Consider the following 25,662-nt stretch of genomic DNA (forward strand, 5'->3'; position numbering starts at 1 on the left):
TTCTGAGGTCCAAGGTCAACGCAGCCGTCTACCAGGAAGTTTTAGAGCACTTCATGCTTCCCGCTGCTGACCAACTTTATGGAGATGCAGATTTCATTTTCCAACAGGACTTGGCACCTGCACACAGTGCCAAAACTACCAGTACCTGGTTTAAGGACCATGGTATCCCTGTTCTTAACTGGCCAGCAAACTCACCTGACCTTAACCCTATAGAAAATCTATGGGAGGAAGATGCGATACGCGAGACCCAACAATGCAGAAGAGCTGAAGGCCACTATCAGAGCAACCTGGGCTCTCATAACACCTGAGCAATGCCACAGACTGATCGACTCCATGCCACGCCGCATTGCTGTAGTAATTCAGGCAAAAGGAGCCCCAACTAGGTATTAAGTGCTGTACATGCTCATACTTTTCATGTTCATACTTTTCAGTTGGCCAACATTTCTAAAAATCCTTTTTTTGTATTGGTCTTAAGTAATATTCTAATTTTCAGAGATACTAAATTCGGGATTTTCATTAGTTGTCAGTTTTAATCATCACAATTAAATGAAATAAACATATGAAATATATCAGTCTGTGTGTAATGAATAAATATAATATCCAATTTTCACTTTTTGAATGGAATTACTGAAATAAATCAACTTTTTGATGATATTCCTTTTTTCATACCTTTTTATTTTAACACCTCATCCAAAAAGTACTGCTGCAGAAACCTGAAGAATCTAAATCTGTCTTAAAGCAAAGACTTGCATCTTTATGCACAAAAAACATGTCATCAGAGTACCAATAGCATATTGTAAAACACAGATACTGAGAAAACAACAAATCTTCAACTGATTTTAAATCTCATTAGTAGTCAGATAATCGTATACACTTTAACAGGAAATGTTCTCACAAGAGTTTCTTGGCTTACTTTAGGAGTCTTTTAATGTGCCTAATGCCAGCTCAAGTAATGGATATTACTGTTCCCATGTGGCTTTTTTGGCAAAGTTTGGCTAATTAAAATTTTGTTAAACCCATGCAATGAAAAAACAGCTGTTCCCCTAATTAAACCCAAAGTAGATGGGCTACAAATGAGTTGTTTGTTGTTGGATTTTTTTGGTTAGCCTTGATTCATGCTATTCCAATGGCAAACCCAGTGCACTGTTGCTTGGTATTGATGAAATGTGTTCTTGCCTGTCTGCTCATCTGTCTGTCACAGAATATATGAAGCTTGGTAACGACTTAAATCAACAGGACTGTCTCCTCTATGCCCTCTACATGCCTCATCTTTTGGCTGTTATCCATTCCTATATTTTACCACTTTCCTCTTTTATCCCTTCAGTTTAAAATCTATGAAGCAGCTGTCTTCTGATTCAGCTACCACTCCTTGTACTTCTACAATCTACAAACGCAATCAATTCAAACTCATCAGCATGCTTTAAATCATCACCATTCCCACAAATAGTGATTGTCCAATCATAGGCTCATCAGGCCTATCTATATTTGATATCTGCTCGTGCATGGGCCTCTGGTAACATATGATAATAGAAGCTGCAAACATTATCATACCTGGCTTACTAGCTTAATACGTACAGTAGTAACACAGCATTACTTCCAAGGCAAAGAGTTGGCATATCATTAGCTAATTGCAGTATTTGTTTGTGGGATTGCAGGTCAGTATTGACATTGACATATTCATTTCACTAATATTTGCTGCTCTGTCCTGTTCTTTATTGGAGTTATTGTAAATTTTCACTGCAGCAACCCTTGCCAGTATTGTTACCTTAAATTTGTCAAACATGTTAGTTATCATTCTCAAAGCCCTTTCTCAAATATATGTGAAACATGCTGTTTTGGAAAAAACAAAGAATTAACCAAAGGTCTAATCTTTGTGTTGTTTGTCTAAATATGTTTTCATATATTTAGCATCCAAACAGCTTTATGTTAGAACAAAACAAAATGTAACAACATTTGTATTTTTAACACTGTACTATAATGTTATTAGCTTAATGAAGAGAAATCGTGCTCATTTTACACGTCTTACAGGGATCAATAACTTGCGAGGATGAGGACTTTTTGCCTGGGACACGTAACTTTAGCCTCAATCTTTTCAACCAACTCACAAACGTTAGCGTTAATTAGCCAACTAGCTACAGCTGATGAAATCTGCTGCAGATAAAACAACAAAACTGACGGTTGGCGGCTAGAAATTAGAAGTCTGCTTTTGTCTCTTTATTTTGTAAGATCAAAACCATTCTTTAAAAAATTTGTGCCACCATTATCAGCTTGACAGGCGTATCAACATTACCTAAGAGGGTCGGGGAAAGGTCAGTTAACTCAATCTGTCACTCCTGATGCTGAAGACAAAGACAGACTTGCACCAGGACTCCCATCTAGAATCAGAATGATGGTAGGGTCGACTGATTATAGGCTATATATTTCCATAATCAATAACCACATTTTCAATAATCCCTCATGAAGTGTTCTACAAAATCTTCTGTTTTCAGCCTGTTGTTGTTTTGGTGCTTTAGGAATAACAAATATGAATGTGAAGTGGTGAAAAAGATGGAAAAGTAGAGAGATCCAGATAGAAAATTTCAGACAGAATGCAAGATTGATTCCTTGGCTGTCACTTAGTAAACACTGGCAATATGGCTGAATAATACAGCATATGGTGTGAATGCCGGAGCTCTGTGTGTGCATCGTCTGTCGTAACATTCACCTTTGAGTCTATTTTAAATGTGTTTGCATGCATATTATGTATCTTCTTTTTTTCTCAGACCCTGCGTGAGGAGAAGACGTCCCACGATAAGGAAATGAACAATATGCGAGCTCGATGCGAAGAGGAGGCTAACCAGATGAAGGAGAGCCAGGCTCGAGCTCTGGAGGAAGTCTCCAAGAAACACAGAGTGACCCTGGAGAATGCACTCAACAATGCCGAGAAGGACAAGAACCGCCTGCTGGCTGTGAGTACTTTCTCATACATCTTTTCATGGACTCCAAGGTTAGATCAATATACAGGGCTGATGATGGAGCTTTATGGATAATCCAATATGATAAAAATCTAAACTTGATGGGGGCTCTTCCTGGCCACAGCTGGTGATTATGAACCCTTCATTCATCTGACACGCGGTCATAAAGTTTTGTTGTTTCTACTTTGATGAAAACAAAAGAATCCATGGAAGAATACTAGATAACAATATGTCCAACAGAGTGTGCATCAGATGGTGAGTTCGCCAGGCACAGTGTATGAAAATCCTTAAGATTAATTTTCAGATTGCTGCAACTTGTGTAATCAGCGTTTATTGCTCAAAGCCGGAGGAAAATGAACAGCTGCATGTTTTAATTGATCCTGCATCACTAAGCTCGGGGCTCATCTCAAGCCGTAAAGATGGTGTCCTTGGGAAGCTTTTTCTCCCAAAACTTATTAGAAGTATTACTCTGTTTGTGGAGGTAGAAAGTAACAAAGTACATGGGGTACAGTATTAGTTAAAGGGGCCATGTGTAGTTTTCAATGGCCTTCAAGGTTTCAGATTGCAACCAATACCTTCCCAAGCGTGTGCTTGAACTAATTAGCGAGCCGAAACAGAATCCCAAATACCAGAGACAGCATAACACAAAATGCTGGGCATCCACGTTGCATGATAACTTACATTGACTGCATTTAGCTGACATGACACGTCTACATTAGCCAGCCTGCCAGCTCTTTGAATAATTATTTGTGTATCTTTTATCAGAGAGGCTCAGCAATGTCAGCAAAGCTAATTGTATTTGATGGTAACGAAAGCGGTTAGTGAGCTAGACTGAGTATTATAAGTTAGATTGTTGCCACGCTTTAGTTTAACAGTTAGACCGTTACGTTACAGAGCGAACAATGCCAGATCCATGCTAGTCTAGTTGGCTGCCTTTGCATAACTAATGGTTTTAGAAACAAATCGCTCCACATTTGCTTTGTACTGGCACATCTTTTCTTGCAGGCTCATATCAACACTTTGACATGTTACCAGTACCAGCGTTAGCTGGAGAAGTAGCAAGCCACACAAGTATATTGTTTTTTAACCAATAACATTTGCAACTGGTTGCCGTTAGCCAGCAACATCAATATCTTAACTAACTTGAACCAACTTAAACACAAAACCACAGTTGTTTTTTGGTGTTAGCGGACTCTACTACAGTTCAGAGGAAAGTAATTATTTTTGTAGCACACTTAATTTATCTGATTGTTGTCACCAATTACTTTACAGCTTCAAAATTGCCTCAAATCATGTGATCAGCTTATAAAACATGATATCCTAATATAGATTTAACTAACAGCATAAAAAGTAGTTACTGTTAGCTTCACCTCGACCAGCTACAACATTCTCAACATCTCGATGCTAAGTACATTTTCTTGTTAATGCTTAAGTAAAGTAGTACCTCAACATTCTTGTATTGATATTTTAACTGAAGAGACAATTATCTTTTTTTGTGTTACTGACGATAACTTTGACATATTATCTTATTATCTTTCGAGAGTTGGCTGTAAAACCACAGAATGAGCTTAAAGCTGAAGGGAACAGCAGAGATGTGTGTGGATTTTAGGGCTGAAACGATTCATCGATTAAATCGATTAATTTGATTACTAAAATGCAATGAGGCTTCGTTTAATCCATATAACTATATAGCACAGTGTTTCGCACAGACATTTATTACTGTTGCATATTGCGCTCACCTGTGTCAACACGTGTTTATGATGGTGATTATAAGTGTAGGGAGAGAGAGAAAATAGCGAGGGACGAAGAAGAAAGTGTCCAAAGTTATTTAGATTATTTCAAGCTAAAAGAAAACAACAACTCTGTAATGTCAATCTGAGTTTGAAAGCTAGCCAAAGTAAGCCGCAATCTTCTGGTGAAAATGTACACACGTGCGTTTGTTGTTCTCCCGGTTGGGCCGTGAGTTTGGGTTGTAACATCACAGTCATGAGTTAACTGGGTGTTGGGGAGCTGCACCTCAGTATAACTTGTAAAGCACTCGGGTGATGTTTGTGTTGGTAAAGTAGTTGTCTGGTTGTTGGTCTGATGTTTGCTGTATGGCACACTATGAATTACGGAAAGGACTAATAAATATCTATCATCTATCAGCGTACACAGCTGATCCCATTACCGAGGAGGGAGGCACCGCTGCCGCCGTCAAGCAAAATTACACTTAAATGATGCATCGATGAATCGATGAAATAATCTATAGAAGCTTCAAGTACTAAAATCATTGTTAGCTGCAGCCCTAAGTGGATTTATTACTATGAGCGACTCCTTTCACATCACATTTAGTCATTTGATTCATTGTTAATATGAAAAATTAAGTAGTGCAGTCGAGGATCTGAATACTTTTTAAGTATGTGACGCTTTGAAAAACGCCTTTATCATTTCCACTCTTCCCGTTCACACCACTCACCCACTGCAAATCGGAAAGTCGGAAAGCAGAGCTGATATTATTGACAAATATAAAATTGAACAGTGTGATAGTCAGGAGTCTGCTCTTCTAGCCCTTCTGCATTCTGGATTTGTTGCCTGCCAATAGATATGGACCTGTCACGCCGCTGCAGTCTGTTTTGTATTTGTTAGTGAATGAGTGCACATTATGAGTAACAGACATCATGCAGTGTCTGCATATGTTTTAATTTAATTAACACCATACCACTGAGTATACTAAACTTGGGTTTGTATATGGAGGTGTAGAAACACTGTCACACAGTCATTGGTATCCACACTAAAAATACAGGTTATAACGGAAATTTCTTCTTGTATACAAATTTACTCAGTACCCCGTCCTCTTCTGTTTACTGTTGCAGCTTATGAAGTTGTTTAAAGAGGCGACAGCCGTACTCATTCAATTTCCCACAGATACTCTGTAAGCTTGGATTTCAATGGACAAGTGGTCACAAGCCCGCCTAAGAAGCTAATTCTACATTGTTCACCGACTATAGCATCTGCTGCAAAGAAGCTTTGAGCAGTGTTTGTTTTGAGAAAGCTTTTCTGCCTTCATATGAGTAACAGTGTCTAAGTAAATACTGGATTTTGAACTTGGCATTCAGTGAATTTGGCCTAGAAATACAGGTATTACCTTTCACTATGAAACACCTCAGATTAGTTTCCCCCCAGCATTTTTCAGTTGGTAGCCTTGACATGAAAAAACTAACATTCGTGCTTTTCTTTCATCACACTAGAGTCTTGTAATGAGTATGAGCATAACATTATATCAGCTAAAAGTGTCTAAACAAAAATTCATTTTACTGACATCGTCGTGCTGTTAACATAAGGGTGAGAGGAGTCAGGCAGGGCTTCTTTCAGAGCGGCTGAACTGTGCTTGAGATGGAAACACTTTAAGTTTATTTCTACTGAACTATGAGGAGAGACAGGTTCAAGAGCGAGAGAGTTAAGGTGTCACCATCCAGAGACTGATGGTTTTGACTTTCTTTAGCGCAGAAACTGTTCACATTTTTCAGGGAATGCTTGAATTTAATGGATGGACTGACAGGATCTATTACACTTAAAAGGACCCTAGGCTTATGACAATTTTTATAGACGACAGTATATGGTCATTTTGTGGTTTATTTGCCTTCTAGCTTTATTTAGCTATCTCACTTTTCCCGTTCAATATCCGAGTGGGCTTATAAAAACCATAAGAGGGCTTTAAGGTAATGTTTTTTACCTTTACTGCAAAAAGAGCAATTATATCATAAACGGACAAGCTGTTACTTTTAAAAATACTGATCAGCTCTTCGTCTGCAGGAGCCAAACCTGTGACAATTTCTGGTGGTATCACTCAGTGAATAGGCAGCCCCTTTAACATACTGAATAAAGGTTAGGGATTTGTAATCTCTCTGCATAGTGTGATTTAAAAGAAAACACATTGATATTCTTGTCTAAAATTAATACTACATCACACGTAGGCATAAAAAGTGACAGGAGCATGAATACCTGCAAAGAATCTGAAGTTTGTTTAGGTTGTCTATAGACTAAAATACATCAAAAGGAGCTGTAACAGTGACTAAGAAGCTGGCAAACTCAAAGGAGGAAATGCAGCCTACTGACGTGGGAGCCCATTTATATTTAGCGCTCATAAATGTCATCTAGGACACCTCCAAGCTCACATAACCTGGGCTGGGTGAAATGTGAGTAACCTGGAGGAGTGATATAATGTTACAAAAGAGATCCAAAAAAGGGTAAATACAAAAAAAAATTCTCAATGAAAACAAAGGTGCCTGCCTGATGAGTCACAGAGGTGATAAGAGTGTCTTGACACGTTGATGTGCTATTTTGGGGGGGATGTTAAAACTGCTACTCCTACTGTTCAACACACACCGCTGCTTCATGGTGCTGTTAAGGAGGAGACAATAAAGTACTAATTAGGTCGACACACTACCTACATATATGAGGAAGTCTGGAAATGCACAGTAAAAGAATGTGTTTATCTGCTGATCTTAAAATTTTAAAAAATTGTATAAAGATCTATGAAGAAATTTTAACTTTTCTGTGTTTTAATACATACAGACTTTACATATTTTGATATTTGTCACTTTAAATTACACCTTTTTAGAGTTAATAAAGACAAGAAGACTGTGTGAGTAATTCTATTAAGCACCAAAATTTAGGTTTGGAAAAAGGTGTGACGTTTTTGACATTTAAGGACCCTTTGATTTAAATTGAAAGTCCTGCTTGAACGCTGATGACATTTATTACACATAAAACTGCAAGTGCAGTCTATAAAGTGAGTAAAGTAATCAAAATTAGGACAAAATGATGTGATGGTGAAGGAGATCAATGTGAACGTTGGCTGAGTGATGTGACTCTGGCAGCCAACGTGTGTGTGTGTGTGTGTGTGTGCGTGTGCGTGTGTGTCTAAAACTTGTAGTATAAATATTTCACTGCTACTTACTTAGCACAGAGTGTGGCGGTCCTAACAGGGCTTAAGCTCATACATACAGTGTACACTCACTTCTTAGATGGCGCTTTTACGCTGCTTGTCTACTGCATATTCCATGGTATATATTTTTACTCCGTTACCTTTTTTAGCTCTTGGGAAGAACACGAGAGTTTCTGTTCAGGAACCAGAGAAATTTATCCATCTTCCTCAGCTGAAGTGAGTTCAGATGAGCTTCACAATAAAAAATAATAATAAGGCGACAGACATAAAATACAGACTCAAGAAGAGTAAACTCCAGCGACTTTTAATTTAAATTAAAAAAAACGTTTCAGTACCTTTGATTTACTGGTCTCTCTATTTCCTTGTTGCATTTAGAGAAAATTACAACTTATTACTGCACTTTAACTGTATTTCTGGTGTATTTTATTTAATTTTATCTCATTTTATTCAGTGTTTATTGATTTTATTCTGGTGGGGTTTTTTTTATCTGTTTCTAATGCATCTCTGTGCCCGTGTAAAGCACTTGCGTGTTTAAAATATTGATAAATTAAAATAGAAATAAATGAAAAAAAAATACAAAATATAACTGCTTTTTAAAGTTGTCCACAGTGTAGTGAAAAAAATGAAGTCCAAAGGGATGAGCGTTCCAAAGTTTGGGAGGAACAAAACTCAAAAGCATAGTCTGTTACAGATATTAATACGAGATGATATGGGATTGGTAAAGGATATTGATATTTACTGTATAAATAAGTGCAGTTTAATTTTTGGGTCCCACTCCCTCTGACCACAATTGCTTCAACCAAACAACCTGCACCACTCTGACTACAGCTCCTCAGAAATCAAGTACCTGTGATGTGTGTTCAGATAGTACCAAATACTCATATTCCAGTATCACAATATCTCTTGTGTCTGATATGAGGCAGTGAAATTGCCCCCAAGGATTACAACCAGGGCCCTGGGACTTTAATGAGCCTATAAGGTTTAGCTGTTCCAGACCACAGCCTACCACTAATTTGACTGCAGCTGAGCCGTGAAGTTCCACCAGCCTGAAATAGCCTTGTGATGATGCCTAATCTCCACAGAGTCCTTTATTCCAGTCATACACAGCCATGTGAAAGCAAGTGATCAAGTACTCTCTTGCATCAAAGTTGCATAATGAGGACGTGTTTTAAATGATATTCCACGGTAGCCCCGATCGGAGCTGACAGCTACATTAAGAGGAGAGCGTTATGCATTTCCGTTGTTATTAGATATGCATTCCATATGCAGACGTCGTCCTCTGTGGCCCTGTGTGGTTTTTCAGGGTCTCATATTCCCTCCCACTGTGTTCTGAAATGCACAATATTTTGCCTCTGTTCACCCCTGTTCATGATTATGCTGCCAGTGTTAGTGCAAAAATGTCCAGATTGAAAGAGTGACGGGGAGGAGTTACTCATTCACTCACTGCTGCTCCAGTTTTATAGATTTTTCTGCAAAATCACAGGACAGACTGATGAGATGAAAATGCCGCTTCATCCCTCAGTTCTTCATCACTCCTTCTCTTTTGTCTGATCCAAGTTGCATCACGTCTAGTTAATCATCTTTTCTTTCATCACCTCTATTCTTTCGTCGCTTTAAATTATAATGAGAGTTGTCTGTGAGAAGACTGGGTTTGGAATTTAAATGAATAGGTCTGCGCTGTACCTCGGTCTCACGCTTCATATCGAGTGGCTAGGTACGAGAGGAATCCTGATGTGTCATATCACATTCCTCCCCATTTGACTTTGTCTGTTTCGGGATCGACCATTGGCCAGACGATTCCTTTTATCATGTCCTTGAAATCACATTATACAAAAGATTTACACAAATTACATTCTTCACATTTGAGGAGAATACGATGTAACCATTGAATCATATTTTCTTTGAATGATTGTCATTTTGCATGGTTGGGATTTGGGTGTCTGAACATGTGAAAAATGCAAAAGTGATAATACAGCATCTCACTATTGTTGAGAATGTGCAAATTCACCTTTTCTGAATGAACACTGGTAGGAATTCTTGCCAATAGGACCAAATGAAATGTTAAAGCACAACACATATAGTGTCTAAATGTTTAAAGAGATGGACAAGCCCTTGAAGCTTTTTTAGTCAGTATTTATGATTAAGAGAACTAGACAGAAATTTGATACAATTAATATTATCCTATATCTGACCATAACCGAAATGATTGGCTTGTCTAGCTTCAGCTAAATCGAGAGTACAGGTTTCCCATTTTAATAGTTCTGTCAAACTTCCCATACATATTTACAGTACTTCATTTATTGTAGAAAATGCAGGCCAGGGTGTTTAAAACTGCACTAACAAACAATTAATCAATCAAAATAACATGTGTAATGTAAAAGGGGTTGCTTGTAGTGACAAAACCACAGAGAATTATAACCTAACTCTACAGTTCCCCTCAGCTTTATGACAACAGGCAAATGTCTTCAGTGAAAAAAAAATCAACATCGATAAATCGACTGTATGCTGCCAGCAACACAAGCAAATTCAGCAAGTAGCATTTAGCAAGCTGAAGAGACAGAGCTAAAAGGAGAGCAAACCTTAGCCATAGCATGTTATAACAAAGTAATAATATACCAATGTTTTCTTTACAGTTTGTTTTGCGGCCCCAAGAGCTAAAATAATATGTTTTTGCAAGTGCTAGAAGTTACCATGCATAAGGGACTGAGGAGATTACATCTACACTAGCAGTTAGTTATTTAGTTAGCACAGCAAGTAAAAAAAAATATTGTTTTACCTGCTGGGTGATGATGGCGCAATGGATAAGACTATGCCTTTGGTTTGAGAGACCCGGGTTCAATTCCCCACCGTGGCCCATTCGCTATTGTGTCCCTGAGCAAGACACTTAACCCTTAGTTGCTCCAGAGGCGTGCGACCTATGACATGTTTAGCAATTGTAAGTTTCTTTTTTATTTATTAATTATCAGACTAAGCAGTGTTTTTAAGTTAGTTATTCTGAGTTCTGATTTTTGCCCTAAATCAATATCACAGTTAGATCCACAAGCAAGGAACAGACTCAGAGAAAGGCTTTGTGATGACCTCTGGGAGAAGAAGGCTTCAGGCTTCAACAGTAGATCGGAGAGAACATGATGTAACTTGTGGTTTCATCGTGGCCTGCAGGTGGGCAGGTACTGGCCCCATTTTTTTAGGGTAGAGTGTTAACCTATTGCAAGAAACCACAGGGAGCCGGTTGAGAGGGAAAACAGGAGTGGGCTGACGTGTGAGTGTTCGAGCAGATTGACATTTGCAGACTCTGGATCACTTGGAGTGGGCTTTGAACAGTTGTCAATAACATTGTAAAACATTCGAATCTGTGATTCTTCGTACCAGTTTATACCAAACTGTTTAACAGATGCATATTTCTGTCAGTCAGTATTCATTTGTTTAGGTGAGGAACAGTTCTCACAGATATTATCCTGCCAACAGAGAAACTTTCTCCACCCTGTGACCCCCCTTAGCGTATGGTGAAATGCAAGATGTCATGAACCATTACACATGAATTACTATGATTTTTCGCTCTTTCTTCTATTCAGATGAATTTCTATGGAGTTCCATTAATTTCTAAGGAAGTAGTCAATACTCTGAATGGTTTTTTTTCAGCATTGCAAACTCTATCCTCCTGTGTAATGAATAATGGTGGTGAATTTCATTTGACATTACAGCAATTTCCCTCAGCTCTAATTGTCCTTGGAAAGCAGCAATCATTGTATGCTATAACAGAAATCGTTCTCCATTCATCAGCAGACATAATAAGCTTTATATTGGTAACAATACTAAAGTTCTTTCTCCCTTCCCTGTCAAGGACAATGACATTTCTGAAAGTATTTTTAGAAATGTGTACAGATGTGTGCAGTGAAGTGAGTAATGTCAAACAAAGAGGAGCAAGGGAGGCAAGTCCTGGATCTGAACTGAGAAAATACTGTACATATATGAAATGTTCTGTTTTTTACAAGACAAGTGTGATTATGACAGGACAATAAAACAATAACAATAATTATCGCAATATTTTTTTTCAATAACAATATAACAGTTGTTAAAAATATTCAATAAATGTTTGGTCCAATAAATTGATTTTTTATTAAGATATTTATTTTGTTGAGGAAAAAGAAAAACACTTTTACTTAATTTTACTAATGCATAGTTGTTAACAAATCATAATTGTTTTGAATGTTCTACCTCAGATTTGTGTGATCCACTGTTTGGCATCAAGTGTTGACCATAAAGAAGAGTTTAAACCATAATTAACCATCAGGTTTCTTCAACTTTCACTCAGGAGCAAAAATCAGCCTTTAAACTCTAAAGAATTAACGATTTGAGATTTATCATGATAATTGTCGATAAAAAAAGATTTGAAACTTTTTATTGTGAGATAATGTTTGGCCATACTGTCCAGCCCTGAGTGGGATACCACTCTGACAGTTGATGTCCATTTTCTGTCTCTGTCTTAAAAGCAATCTTTTCATTCTGGACTGGATCACAAAGCACAGCCTGAAACACATCTACTTCCTGTTTTGAGCCTTGCTATGGCTATGTGTCTGTATGTCGGACCACCACTTTAGTCATACTGAAATACACCATACAGACAAAAATACCGGGACACCCCTGTCCCAATACTTTTGTCAGGGGTTGTATTTCATGGTGTGGTCTTTCTTAGGGGAAATCTTGATTCTACAACATTCAATTTTAAACAGTTCTTCTACCAGTTTGTGTTTGTCCTTTTCCTCTTTCAATTTGACAATGTCCCCATGCACAAAGTCAGCTCCATAACGAAATGGTTTTCCCCGTTTGGTGTGGAAGAACTTGACTGGCCCTCTCAGAGCCCTTTCCAACACCTTAGGGATGAACTAGAACGGAGATTGCGAGCCAGGCCCTCGTGTCCAACATCAGTGTCTGACCTCACAAGTGAAATTCCTAGAAGAGTGGAAACTGTTATAGCTGCAAAGGGGGGACCAACTCCATATTAAGGCCTCTGGATTTGGAATGGGATGTTATAAAAGTAATGTGTAGGTGTCTCAGTAGTTTTGTCCATATAGTGTATCTTAACAACTATTGAAGGATTCCCATTGCCATGAAATTTGTTACATGCATTCATGCCCACCTGAGGGTAAATTGTAGTAACTTTGTTGATCTCTGCTTTTTATGATTCCCATCAGCCTTAGATGTACTTAGTATTTAGTGCCATTAGCAACTAAGGTGATGAACATTCGAAACATTATCTACAAAATATTAGCATCTCAGTATTGTGAGCATGTAGCATGCTGACATTAGCCTTTAGCTTCAAACGCCACTGTGTACAGCCTCACAGAGCTGCTAGCAAGGCTTTGTATTTAATTTGTGTTGAACAAAATGTATTAATTAAATGACATCCCCTTGCATTGATTTGGAATAACATGAATTGGGCATACAGAATGACGAGTTTAACACAATAATAAGGGTAAAGTGCTTCATAAAGTCATGGTTGTTCTTTAAAATGTTCTTTAAAATGCAGCGAGTCAAAGGAAACTGGTCTTGCTGTTTGGTCTTGAGTGTGTTTTGCCATTTAACCACATCTGTTCTAATAACGAATCATGAATAATTCCAACTGCCTTTGACTCATCTCTTTCAGATATCCTATTAACTGGATGACTGAGAATCTCCACAGATGTAAAACACCATGAATACTAATGAAATGTTGGCTTCTGATAAACTGCGCACAACTTTACTGGTCGGAGAACAGGAACTTTACTGGTCGGAGAACAGGAACTGTTTCACATGCATGTGAATTACTGATCTAAGCACAGAGAATATGAAGTTCTGAAGTTCTTTGTCGCTGCCCTTTGGCTTTTACTGCTCACTTGCTTTGACAGATATGTGTTTCTGATTGGTTTCCACAGGAGCTGGAGCAGCAGTTTGAGAGGGAGCGCCTCTCGCTGGAGGAGCAGAAGACGCTTCTCAGGCAGCAGCTGGACGAGCTGAGGGAGGAGCTGACCGCCAAACTCACTGCAGCCAATGAGGAGGTAGGACATTTAGCTTATTTGTCATGGGATTTGCACATGTTCAGATTTCTATTTTCCCAAACACTTTGTGCCTGTTGGCTTAAAAGGTGAATTTCAAAGCTTGTCGTTGACCTTTGACCGTCGATGTTGAGAAAGATTATGTGATACGATTGAAAGCTCCAGAATAGCTACTAAACTGCCAGATTGTTTTGGAAACTGGTGTTTGTGTTATTTGTAATGAGTTTCTCACTCACTGCTCCTAACTTCTTTTTGTTAATGTCACTTCCAAAAGTTACAGAAACTAGAGAAACTGAATATTATGTGTGACTTGAATGTAAAATAGTATTTACCATTTGAAAGATGAAGTCAGCAGTATTTTGCAGTCATATTAACCAGCTGAATAATGAGTTGAGGGTCACTTCCAAATGTGCAGTTCCCATCAAGGACGCATTAGGATAAGCTACATGCAAAATAAACTGTATAAACCCAAACATAGCCCAAGAGCTTTAAATATTAAACATCCCAAATGTTGCAGAGGACCTGTTGTCACTACAAGCGACCCTTTTTATATTACACAAATTATATTATTGATAACCATTTTAAACCCCCATAGCTCAAAGTCTTTTACTGGCAATGACCCGAACAACTCAGTCCAACTTTAGTCCAACTTCTTTTAGAGAGAAATGATTGAAAGTGATCTTGAATGAATGAATGTTTTCCTGCTGAGGTATGATGCCCCTGTTCCTGCTATGTGTTACTTTCTGCAGATATTTTTGGTGCAAGCTTTTTAAATGCAGATGCTGGCTGCTTATTCATTTATCCATCATTAATGTTGGTTGTTTTTACTCAATTGAAATAATTTTCTGTTTAGTTTAAAACTTAATGAGAGTATGTGAGGTTTTAGTCAATGTTGTTGTTCATGTATGTTAAAGCGTTTTTGTTTCCCGTCCCAGGGTTATTCTTTAGTGTTGAGTGTTTATGGCTGCGCTCCATGCACACATTTTCTAAGTTGTACTTTTCTTTCAACATCGAGGTAAATTAATAACTGATGAATTCCAAAACTGTGTTGCCACGTTAGCAAAAAAAGTGTATATATTCCAGGCTCATTTAAAAATCAGAAATAGAAATGGTTATTGAATGCATTTTTGATGGAAATTCCACCTCACTGAGCATAAAATGCTGATGTAGTTTCAGGGTTGCTGCCACACTGAAATACAGTCTGAAGAGCCACAGAATGGAGGTTGTGAACATGGTTTAGCCTCTCTGTCCGTCTCTCTTTCCCGCAGGTGACACGGCTGCAGGAGGAGGTGCAGCAGGGGGAGCAGAACATCGGAACAGCTGAGGGACAGATCTCCACACTGAAGGAGGCGCAGGACAAACTGCTGGAGGAACTGGACGCTACCAGGGCCCGACTGAGAGAGACCAGCAATCTGCTGACCGCATTGCAGGTCAGCACATACAAACAGGCACATTTGTTTATTAATATGATATAAAGCATTCCTATACCCCAGGTTTTAACTCTGAAACACTCCTTTGGAAAAGTGAGGAAATAATTAGTTTTCATTAAAAAGTAGCTATGCTGTTTTTTTCTAATAGTTTATGATTTATTTAGTGTATAAAATGTCAGATATTGAAAAATGCCACCAAAACAATTATTTTCTGTTTATCAACTTGTCAATTGATTTAAATGATTTCAGTCCTACAGTACAATATAGATGTGGATTTGACCAGACTGGGGCTTTTAAAGGGCTTCCACTTCACCACTGTTCTAGGATTGACACTGCCAGTAGTCAACATTTTGTGTTGGCTGTTAGCAATGTCACTCCAACAGACCCGAACCTTTTTCCACACTATAAACCGTTCTCAGAGTTGCCTGAAGAACTGGATTCTTATCGGGGCAGATTAACATTACTGCATTTGGGATTACGAGGGCACACTTAACTCTTTACTTTAAAACCAAGGTCTTTCTGTCTGTCCGTCCCTCTAAGATTGACCCGTGTGTCTCTCTGTCTATTTCTCAGGGAGAGCTGGAGACCCAGAAGCGTCAGCATGAAGCCAAACTCATCACCACCAAAGAAGAAGAGAAACTTAAGATGGACAAGATGGCTCTGGAGCTGGAGCTCAAATGGACCGAAACACTCAGGTAGGTGTTGGTGTGTGTGTGCATGTGTGGGTGTGAGCGTATTTGAGAGGACAAGAGAGAGTGACTCCCACTGTCTTTATCTGGTCTTATCTGACAAAGAGACAGTGTGAAATTAAGAGTGGATGGGAAATGGAAATCTTTTTGTTCCCCTATTTTTGTTTCCCAAACTTACTAGACTTGCTAAAACACACACACACACACACACACACACACACACACACACACATGCGCGTGCACGGAGGTCATCCTGCTTGCGGTATTGACCGTGACAGAGCATTATCCTTGGAGGGCTTTGTAACTTTTCAGCTCACTCCAGTGTTAAAGCCCCTAGCTCTCAAAGTCTCTGTTAAAGTCCATAGACCTTTGAAGTGTTATTATTCAAAAACCTCAAAGAATCAAATTGACTGTTTTGAGGTGTGAACTGAAGTATTTTTCACACCTCTAAAACCTCTAAATGACTTTATTAGAGGTTATCTCACCATTAAATAGTGTCTTAATGGTAAAAACACAGGACTTTTTTCCACTTAAAAATAGATTTATTCTTTTTTTCACACAGTGCTTAATGCCTGGATATGTCAATACCATTATTCAATCACCTATCTATTGTTTTGCACAACTAATTTTGTGATGAAATGGTTTGACTGCCACAGCTGGGGATTCCCCACATTTACCAGAATGGTATGCACTTGTTTCTTTAAATTCCAGCTGAATCAGCAGACACCCTTTTAAAACAGCTATTCACTGAGCTTGATGGTGAAGATTGGGTTATGCATATAACTGCAACTGCACCGCTTTAAGTTGTGCACCACATACATAGCTTTGACTGTTGGAAAAACTGCACCAGCGATGGTTCATCCAAATTAGAAAAAAAGAAACAGTGCCCCACTTACCCTGGATAATCCACAGAACACACTGTCAACTGTTTTCATAAGGACATTTTTTTCGGAAGTAGTTCCATTGAAAGCTGTTCACAGTGAGGTCTGTGGATTATCCAGAGTAATTGGGACAATGTTTCTGCGAAGGGAATTTGCTGTTGAATTTTTCTAAAGCCATTTTTCAATGCTGTGAGTACCTCAAGCGGGACTCCGGTCATGTCCATTTTACTGGTGTGATGGTAGAAATCAGACAGATATCTCAAACATGGACTGATCATGAGACAACGGTCCCCTGGGGCACAGACATAGAAAAGGGCACGCCTTTGAACACAGCAGCGTTTGTAACTGTTTTGCTTCCAAGTGACTGAATCCTTTTGACTGGATATCTCTGACTGATATTTATCCTCCAAAATGATAACTCTGTTTTGAAACACTACTGGTGTAATATTTAGTTTTTTCTTGTTTCTGGGTAATGGTAATGGCAAGTAAAGCTAGAAGAATAAATAGTTCAGGATGATATCATGGGTAGATATAAATAACAAGAAACTGCAGTACAGACATGCCAAAAATGCGAGTGAAAATTAGAAACAGCTTTATTACCAAATTGTTTTAACACATACATAAATAAATATAAACCTGTATAAATATAAAGATATGTAAAAACATGAAATTAACAGAATATACAATTATTTCCATGTGCAATAAAAGAATCGGATTGTATATGTTGAAGATGGGGAGAAATTGTTCACGAGGCTTGAGGTTTTAGTCCTGATGGACTGCAGCCTCCTGCCTTAGTGGAGTGACTGAAACAGTTTGTGTCCGGGGTGGGAGGCGTCGGCCACAATCTTTCCTGCACGCCTCAGAGTCCATGAGGTGTACAGGTCATGGAGGGATGCAAGATACCAGCTGGTCACCTTCTCTGCGAAGCAGTCTCACATGTATAATATCCCATTTTGTGCATATCTTCATCACAATTCTTTAATTATCAAATTGAAGAACGCTTGTCATGATTGTGTTTATATGTATATTGTATTTCATGTTATGTTTATCAAAAATAAAATATATATATAGGGCAAAATTGTGTTTTTGTATACTATGTGTTCTTGTTTATGGATCCTGTTCAATTCAACAGAAAAATGTATTAACGGTCTGCTACTCTTGCTACCTGATGATTTCTTTGTGTAGTTTCATCTTAAGCAGTTACTCATTCTCAACCCACAGGTTTGTTAAATCTGTTAATGCCCCAGCTCTTTGTAAAGGTCACACTTGATATTGTTTGATGTTTTTAGCCTTTCCTCACTCTCTGAGCCCATGGATATCTGTGCACCACACTGCAATATTTTTTATTTCTCCACTCTACTCCCTTGTGCCCTCGTTATTTGAACATGGACAATGCATCTGCATACTTTGATAGAAGCTTTGATAGCATTTCAAAACACCTGTATCATAAAATCATATCCCTTTATGGGGTTAAATCAGGTCAGAAGCCAGAGATCCATACAGAGGTAAGATATCATGTGTTTGATAGAATTGCAGTGTAGCACCTCAAAGCAGTCTTCTGGTCAGACTAAACTTAGAAACCTGTACATTAACATATTCTTGTATATGCATGAGTATTAACCAAGCCTCAGATCAGGATCCCGTAGTGTTTTTAAAAGTTTAAATTGGCCTCACGATCCGCTCCTTTCCAACTTTAAGGAGAGAGTTCAAAAAAGCACAACAAAAAGAGAGGGCCAATAAGTGTCAAGTCTTTTTTTTTTTATGAAAGACTTTATGTTAAAATGCCAGGAAGGAGTTTAGGAACCTAGAGCATCTTTCTTCTCCTATCTCAGGAATCATCACAACCTAAATCTGTCATCAGCCTCTCTTCAGATAGTTTAAAAAAATCTTTTTATAACTCCCTAGAAGTATGAATTTTTTTCACCCAAATATTTGCAAACACAACCTTCCTCCTACCAGGGACATACTTTACCAATCACGTAAATTCAGCTGATTTCACCTGCTGTATACTGTACTTAATATTTCCTTCATTTTCAAGCAGTACAGCAAAAAGGGCTTCCAGCCAGGCAGCAATTTAACAGTTTGGAACTGTCTTGACTGAAAAAGTGACAAAAAACAAAAAACAAAAGGAAACGGTATTACACACAGTAATAGCAATGATGGTGTGACGTTAATGACTAAAAATGGCTGCATCAAAGACAGATTAGGGAATGCCTGTTCTAATTTTCTACTGTCTCTTTTACCATGGCCAATTCAATTAAATAAATCTCACAAACTGTAGAAATAACAAAAAAAGAACACATATTAACCAGCATACTCATACTGAGCTCTTCTCTATCTGTGCCCCTCCTCTCGGCCTCCTCTCCCATTACCTTTCATTCACCTTCCTTTGTCTTTCTACGCGCAGCTCTTTATTCTCAGGAGAACATCTATTCATTTGGTGGTTGGGGTGAGTACACTGTGGTTACTGAGCCATCTGAATTAAGGAGGCTGGCCTTAATCGCCGTTTCACAGTTTAAGCAGATGGTTTCTCTGTGATAGCATAGTCACGGAAAGAGCTTGCAGGATTACTGAATGAAGTGGATGTTGAAATTCAGGTCCTCTTCGAGAGCTACTGTACTGTCGCTCCTTCAAGATGGGGCGTTGACTTTGCCTCTCGGTACAATCTGAATCTTCAGGCATCTTAAATCTTGGAGCAGAGTTTGCGTAAGAAGCCTCCAGCAGGTTTTTTGTACAGATATATATTGGCGTTTGGGAATACGTGTCTAAACCTCCACCTGTGATTTGACATTGACATTGGCAAGGTAAATATCAGAGGGACAGCTAATGTTTAATTACGCTCATTACCACATACAGTAGTTCTAATCCCATATGAGTGTTTGTGAAAAGTTTTTATTGGTAAAATGTAACTTTGAACACAACATGCATGTTTCTTTTAAACCCCATTGCTGAAGCTCAATACATAATTTCCTGGTAATTCTTTTACAGCCATAGCTGCTGTCAATAACATCTGAAAATTGAGTTTTACAAGGAGGTTACCAATAACTTTGAATAGGTTTCAGAGGCCTTCTTTGTTAAACTGTTTTGATGTGAAAATTGTGAAGTGTTGGACAGAAGTGTTGGGCATGAATGTTCCTTATTGACCTTGGAAATAGTACTTTGACAAAAGAACACACTTTCTGTTTAGCCACATTGGTAAAAACATCCACTGAATAACATGGAAATAAAATTACTTGTGGTGATAAAACACACATGCAACAGACAGTTCTCACTCTATGCTTTTAAAAAATGTATTTTATAGTGGTGACAAAGAGAAAGTGAGATTCATTTTACAGTTATTTGAAGTTGTGAAAAGTGTTATAAACCACAGTTGGAGACAAATTTTAACTTCATATGTGTTTTTATATATACACTTCCATACAATCCAGTTACACTAAATACACGTGATGTGATGCTGATGATGAGCTTATAACTGTGGCATACACACAATAATAAAGATTCTCAGCAAGATACAAGTCCATATGCATAATCACACACACAAATGCACACCTTAAATGAGCACATGTACCTTACATCTCACAGCACAGACAGTTAAATTCAGCCAATTATCCCACATTTTATCATGGTATTTCTTCCATCTTTGACAGTTCCTTCAACCCTGCGTTCATGCACTTTCCTTACCTCTCTCCATCTGCCCTCAGCTCACTTCCTGCCCAGCAGATGCTATAGAATGCTGCTTATTAGGAAGACCAGAGCTTTTTGAAGCCCAAGGCTTGTGTGTGTGTGTGTGTGTGTGTGTGTGTGTGTGTGTGTGTGTGTGTGTGTGTGAGAGAGAGAGGTAGAGACAGCGCATGTGTGCATCGACGTCCGTGACTGCGTGCTTTATACTGAACGAGGAAATGAATGATGACACGTGTCAAGCGTGCTGCATGATGAACGTGACTGTCTGGTGTGTGACTGCACTTCTCTGTGCGTGTGTGTGTGCGTGTGTGTGTGTGTGTGTGAGCCCGAGCCCGCCTTCAGTCTGACACTTTCTGGCTCTCAAAGTGACAAAAAAAATGTGTTTGCCTCGATACTTCATTTAACAGCTGCCATTTCAACTCCCACACAGCTATTATATTGGCAACACACACACGCGCGCGCACACACACACACACACACACACATAAAGTGCTGTTAGCAGCAGTGTTAAAGAGTGATGGTTGCTGAACAGATGCAGTGTTGAGGTCTGATAAAGGTCCATTTATTGTTCCCCTACACCAAATATTGAGCTCTCTGAAGCTCTCTCCTTTACCTTGGTAGCAAACTTTTGACTGTTTGTTTGACTTTCTTCTTTCACCAGATATTGTTTTTGCACTTGTGAGACATAATAAAAAGTCATGTCAACAAAAACAGGTAACAACAACAAGAGAGCAAGGTGCCTAAAAGGTGCCTTAGTTTTTGGAGATTAGTTTGTTGACCTATAAGTTGCATTTACGTCTTTAATCAAAGCATACATTAACATACTAGATTGATTTCTTATTTTCAGGCAGCCATTGGTTTGAATTAATGCCAGCGTGGGATAAAAATCAACAGGGTCTTTATACTTACTTAAAATAGGTAATCCTTCAGGTCTTGCCTTCATTTTATGGTAATTCAGTCACAAGCAAATACGTTTTGAGAAGCTTTACAAAGTTTGCAACTTAAAAAATGGGCTGAAAGTAATTTTACTGGTAAAATGAAAGGGCATCAAATTAGCTAAACTGACTAGGAATAAGATTGATGCTGCAGCAGAGTAAAGCTCTGTTAGATGGACTATAAATTAAAGCGGCACCAATTAATATTTTTATATCAAAAATGGACCAAATGACTGCAGTATGTGCAATGTGACTTCACTGTTTTAGTTCACTCTCACAGCATTGCTTTTGGCCGCAGCTGTTTTTTAGCAAAAAGCTCTAAAAGAACACTGTACACTACCTGCTCAGCAACAAACGGCAGACAGACACAGTTAGAGACTAGCTGGGGAACATAATGGAGCATTTAGCAGCTAAAGAGCTAGATATTTTTCTCAGGAGCTGGTGGACAATTTTCATAGGCTGCTATATCTCAAGATCATGTGGCCAACCCCAGTTTTTATTGCATTTATTATTAAGTGTAAATGCACTGAGCTTTGCTTTCTTTGCTTTTGGCTTTTTAGAAAGTTTTGCAATCCACAGCTGCTGGTTATTTTGCAGGTATATTGAATCACGTTGCATTAGCCAAGTACCTAAAACATAAATGCAATTATCTGTGTATCTTGTTGTGTTGTAGGCAGGAGTGTAAGAAGCTACGCGAGGAGCTGAGAGAGGACCATGAGGAGGACAAGGCCTCAGCGATGGCTCAGCTGGCACAAAGCAAGGAGCAGGAACTGAGCAGCGCCAGGGAGAGCTGGCAGAGGAAAGTGGAGGACCTGCTGGAACAGGTAAAACTATTGGATCTGTATTCAGTACAGTATGGGCATATGTGTCGAATGCGTGGGTGTTGACCAGCCTCCAAACTGGTCATTCTTACTAACTATACAGAGAGGAATACAATCACACTGTGATGCAGTGTTTTTGATGTTTTATTTGTTTTACAAAAGTATTAAATGAACAAAAGAAATAATGTACAAAATAAAAATTTTAAAAGGTAGAGAAAGATGATCACTAGTCGTGGTTGTAGAGGATAAGTGGAGGTACCCTCCATTTACTGGTTAGAGATGGTTTTAATCTTCAACTTGGGCTGCTGATCTCTATGAACACAAAATACCAGATCCCTACAGCTTGAATGGCTGTAATTATACTAGTATAAAAAAAATTGCCCCCATTAAGACCTCCTATCTGCGCTAGACTGACTTACTCACTGGTGGACAAACTCACTCAGGCATTCATTATTTGATGCAGTGGTGAATACACCGGAGCAGGCTGCTGTTGCTAATGACCGCCTGGTAATATTAATGTAGCGTGACTACGCTCTCCTTTGGTCATCGTACACACATGCAAACAGTGTCGATGGCTTTATTTATGTTCATTTCTGCATGCCGTGTGCCTCCGCTGCTGGCTGTGGTCACGCACACGCCGTCCATCAGCTCCCATCCAGTGATGAATGCGTCCGCTTCACGCCTTGCAATCAGCTGAACCATATTTATTTCTAATGTCAAATCAGAGCAGCGGTCAATCTCTTGATAGATACGCACTGACTGACTGAGAAGATGCTGATTGGAAACCAAATGATGGTGCAGACTCTTTTCTGATGGCCTGTATTTGAACAGATAATTAAGTCAGTGCCCAGTGATGCCTTGATATACTTTTTACAAAATATTATTTAACTTTTGTTCACACACAAGATACTTCACAGAATGTTTTCAAAAAGTTCAACTATAAATATGTATCAGCATTAATAAATATTAATGTAATTGTAACTGACACTGTTACAATGTAATGAGGTATGAGAGTGATGTTAGGTCCGTAGCCTTGTGTGCACAGTTAGCCATACATGAAGTAAACACACCTGGACCTCTAGGTAGGATTTTAAAAGAAAGAAGAGTTTGTTTTTGATGTTATCAAGTAAAGTCACAACACCTTCAGTTCAATTCAACTTTATTTAAATAGCGCCAGTTCATAACAAAAGTTATCTCATTGCACTTTTCATAGAGCAGGTTTAGACCGTACTCTTATATTATATATTACTAACAGAGAACCAACAATTCCCAAAATGAGGGTCAATGCTGAGTTAAACAATGAAAATAAAAATAAGCACACACTTTACTAACATGCTGACTGTAATGGTCAGGGGTTAGATCAGAACCCAAATGTAGACAGAGACAATCAGTACACTTTTACAGGTTTATTTATAGTTCAAAAGGTGATGGAATGAATCAGGGTTTTGGGGGTACTCTCCAGTGTTGAAGTGGATGGCGTTGTGGGCAGAGTGAGTGAGCTTGGTCTGATCCAGTGTGGCTGAGAGCAGCAGCTGGCAGGCAGAGATGAGATCCGGGTGTTTGTATTTCTGTAGACGGAGAAAACAGAGTGGGTCAACAGGCAGGCAAAACAGAGTAATTATTCTTACTATGTTTGACGGGTTGGTACGTCTCTTTACACATACTGTGCGACTTAGTGATCCGGTGGGGACTGGATGTGAGGACTTTGTCTTTATGGAGCTGGTGAGTGGTGGATGGAGATCAGGTGTGCTGATTGCTGATAACAGACAGGTGCGGGAACTACCAAGCCACGAGCCCAGGATCCTCACTCATTTCCCTGACCGGAGAGCGAACGAGAAATAGACAAAACCAAAACACACCAAGTATACCACACTCAACAAAAACAAAGCAATTAACAAAACCCACTCTCACACACACATCAGCTGTCACTCGGCAGGGAGTCACAACGGAGGGGTCTTAACAATAACAACTCACTTAGTGATAATATGTCAATGTTGCACTTAACAGCTTGTTGCGCCACCTCCCTGGTAGACAAAAAAATAATAACACAGGTTTAAAACATCCAGAAATGAGCCCTTCTATCAATAGAAACTATGGTTGCCAACCTTACTCTGAACTTGTAACCCCCTTTCACATGACACCCAGTTGTCCCCAACATCAACACTGGTCTAAGTAATAATAATAGTAATAATCACCCTCCACACAGTTCACAGTTCAGAAACACATTTGTATCAGCAAGTAATAACGAGTAATGAATAATAAGTGGTAATATTACGGTCAGAACACAGCATAAATAACCATGCTCTTGTGTTAATAAAGCTATCCAATCTCCTGACACAGTGGATGACTCATATCTCAGTCATAATATCATTTCCAAATTCGAAATGCACAGAGAGTCTTTCTTTGTCGTGCGTAGTAATCTCATGTATGATGATTTGCAAGTTGATCCAAAAGGTGACGAATACATTAGTAATTTAGGTCTCACCTGGGTTTGCTCTAAAGGACTAAAGAAAAGATAAGGTTATCATCACTGTGAAGGAAGTGAAAGAGTAACAGTAGCAGTGTTGCAGTTTCTAGACAAAGAGGACAAGTGGGATCTTCACACAGCAGCTGGTTGACCTTTCTGTAGCAATTCATAGGTCACCCAAATAATGGATGTAGTCCTCTAAATGCTAAAGTTTCCAAATTAGTTCCTTTATCAAATTTGCTTTATTGTCATGACCACAGTTAAATACAGCATTGTCAAAGCAGTTTGTACGAGGTTGTACTTTTTTTTTATCTCTACACTTGCATGAGTATTCATTATCTTAAGTTGTCTAGACAGACTAATTTGATGAATCATGCTGCTTCCTCCCACTGAATTCTAGAGCACTACATAATTAGCCAACATTTATTTTGTACTACAGTGAACTGCTAACAATTAATTTACAAAAAGTAAGAAACTTTATTTTTCGAGCCTTAAATTACAACCTTTATTTAAGCCTAATTGATTACCACCCCTTCTTTGCCCTTCTGCTGCATAAAGCTCTGCTCCCCAGAGACAGCCTTAAACTTCCTTAGGCCCCGATCAGACAGAAAGCGCTTTGCAGGTTCGAAAAAGCGAGGTTCACAGCAATGCCTTTTTTGGCTGAATTTAGAAAAAGGCAGTGCGCTGCATTTTTTTTCCCATGTTGCTAGCCAACCTCCGAATCAGCTGTCCTGTCAGTCTAATCAAACATTATAGCGCCAGCGATCTGTAATCTTTGGTTTGCTGCTAAGGAAAAACTGTCATATTAGCAGAAACTTGATCACAACTCACAGGTCTGTGTC

The 25,662-nt window shown here is 38.8% G+C and overlaps 1 protein-coding gene across 6 annotated transcripts in view; it reads left to right on the forward strand.

Moving 5' to 3' along the window:
- The window catches only part of fam184a (family with sequence similarity 184 member A), a 144,262-nt gene that overhangs the window by 68,998 nt on the left and 49,602 nt on the right, over window positions 1–25,662 (forward strand). For all 6 annotated transcript variants that reach the window (XM_038727525.1, XM_038727529.1, XM_038727526.1 and 3 more), the window contains exons 9-13: window positions 2,763–2,948; window positions 13,797–13,919; window positions 15,185–15,346; window positions 15,920–16,041; window positions 22,206–22,356. In XM_038727525.1, the coding sequence (XP_038583453.1) occupies window positions 2,763–2,948; window positions 13,797–13,919; window positions 15,185–15,346; window positions 15,920–16,041; window positions 22,206–22,356 (744 nt within the window). The remainder of the gene's footprint in view (window positions 1–2,762; window positions 2,949–13,796; window positions 13,920–15,184; window positions 15,347–15,919; window positions 16,042–22,205; window positions 22,357–25,662) is intronic.

Source organism: Micropterus salmoides, unplaced genomic scaffold (assembly GCF_014851395.1).
Source record: "Micropterus salmoides isolate LMB-PRFRI ecotype aquatic unplaced genomic scaffold, ASM1485139v1 Ms_hic_scaffold_18, whole genome shotgun sequence".
Taxonomy (NCBI): Eukaryota; Metazoa; Chordata; class Actinopteri; order Centrarchiformes; family Centrarchidae; genus Micropterus; species Micropterus salmoides.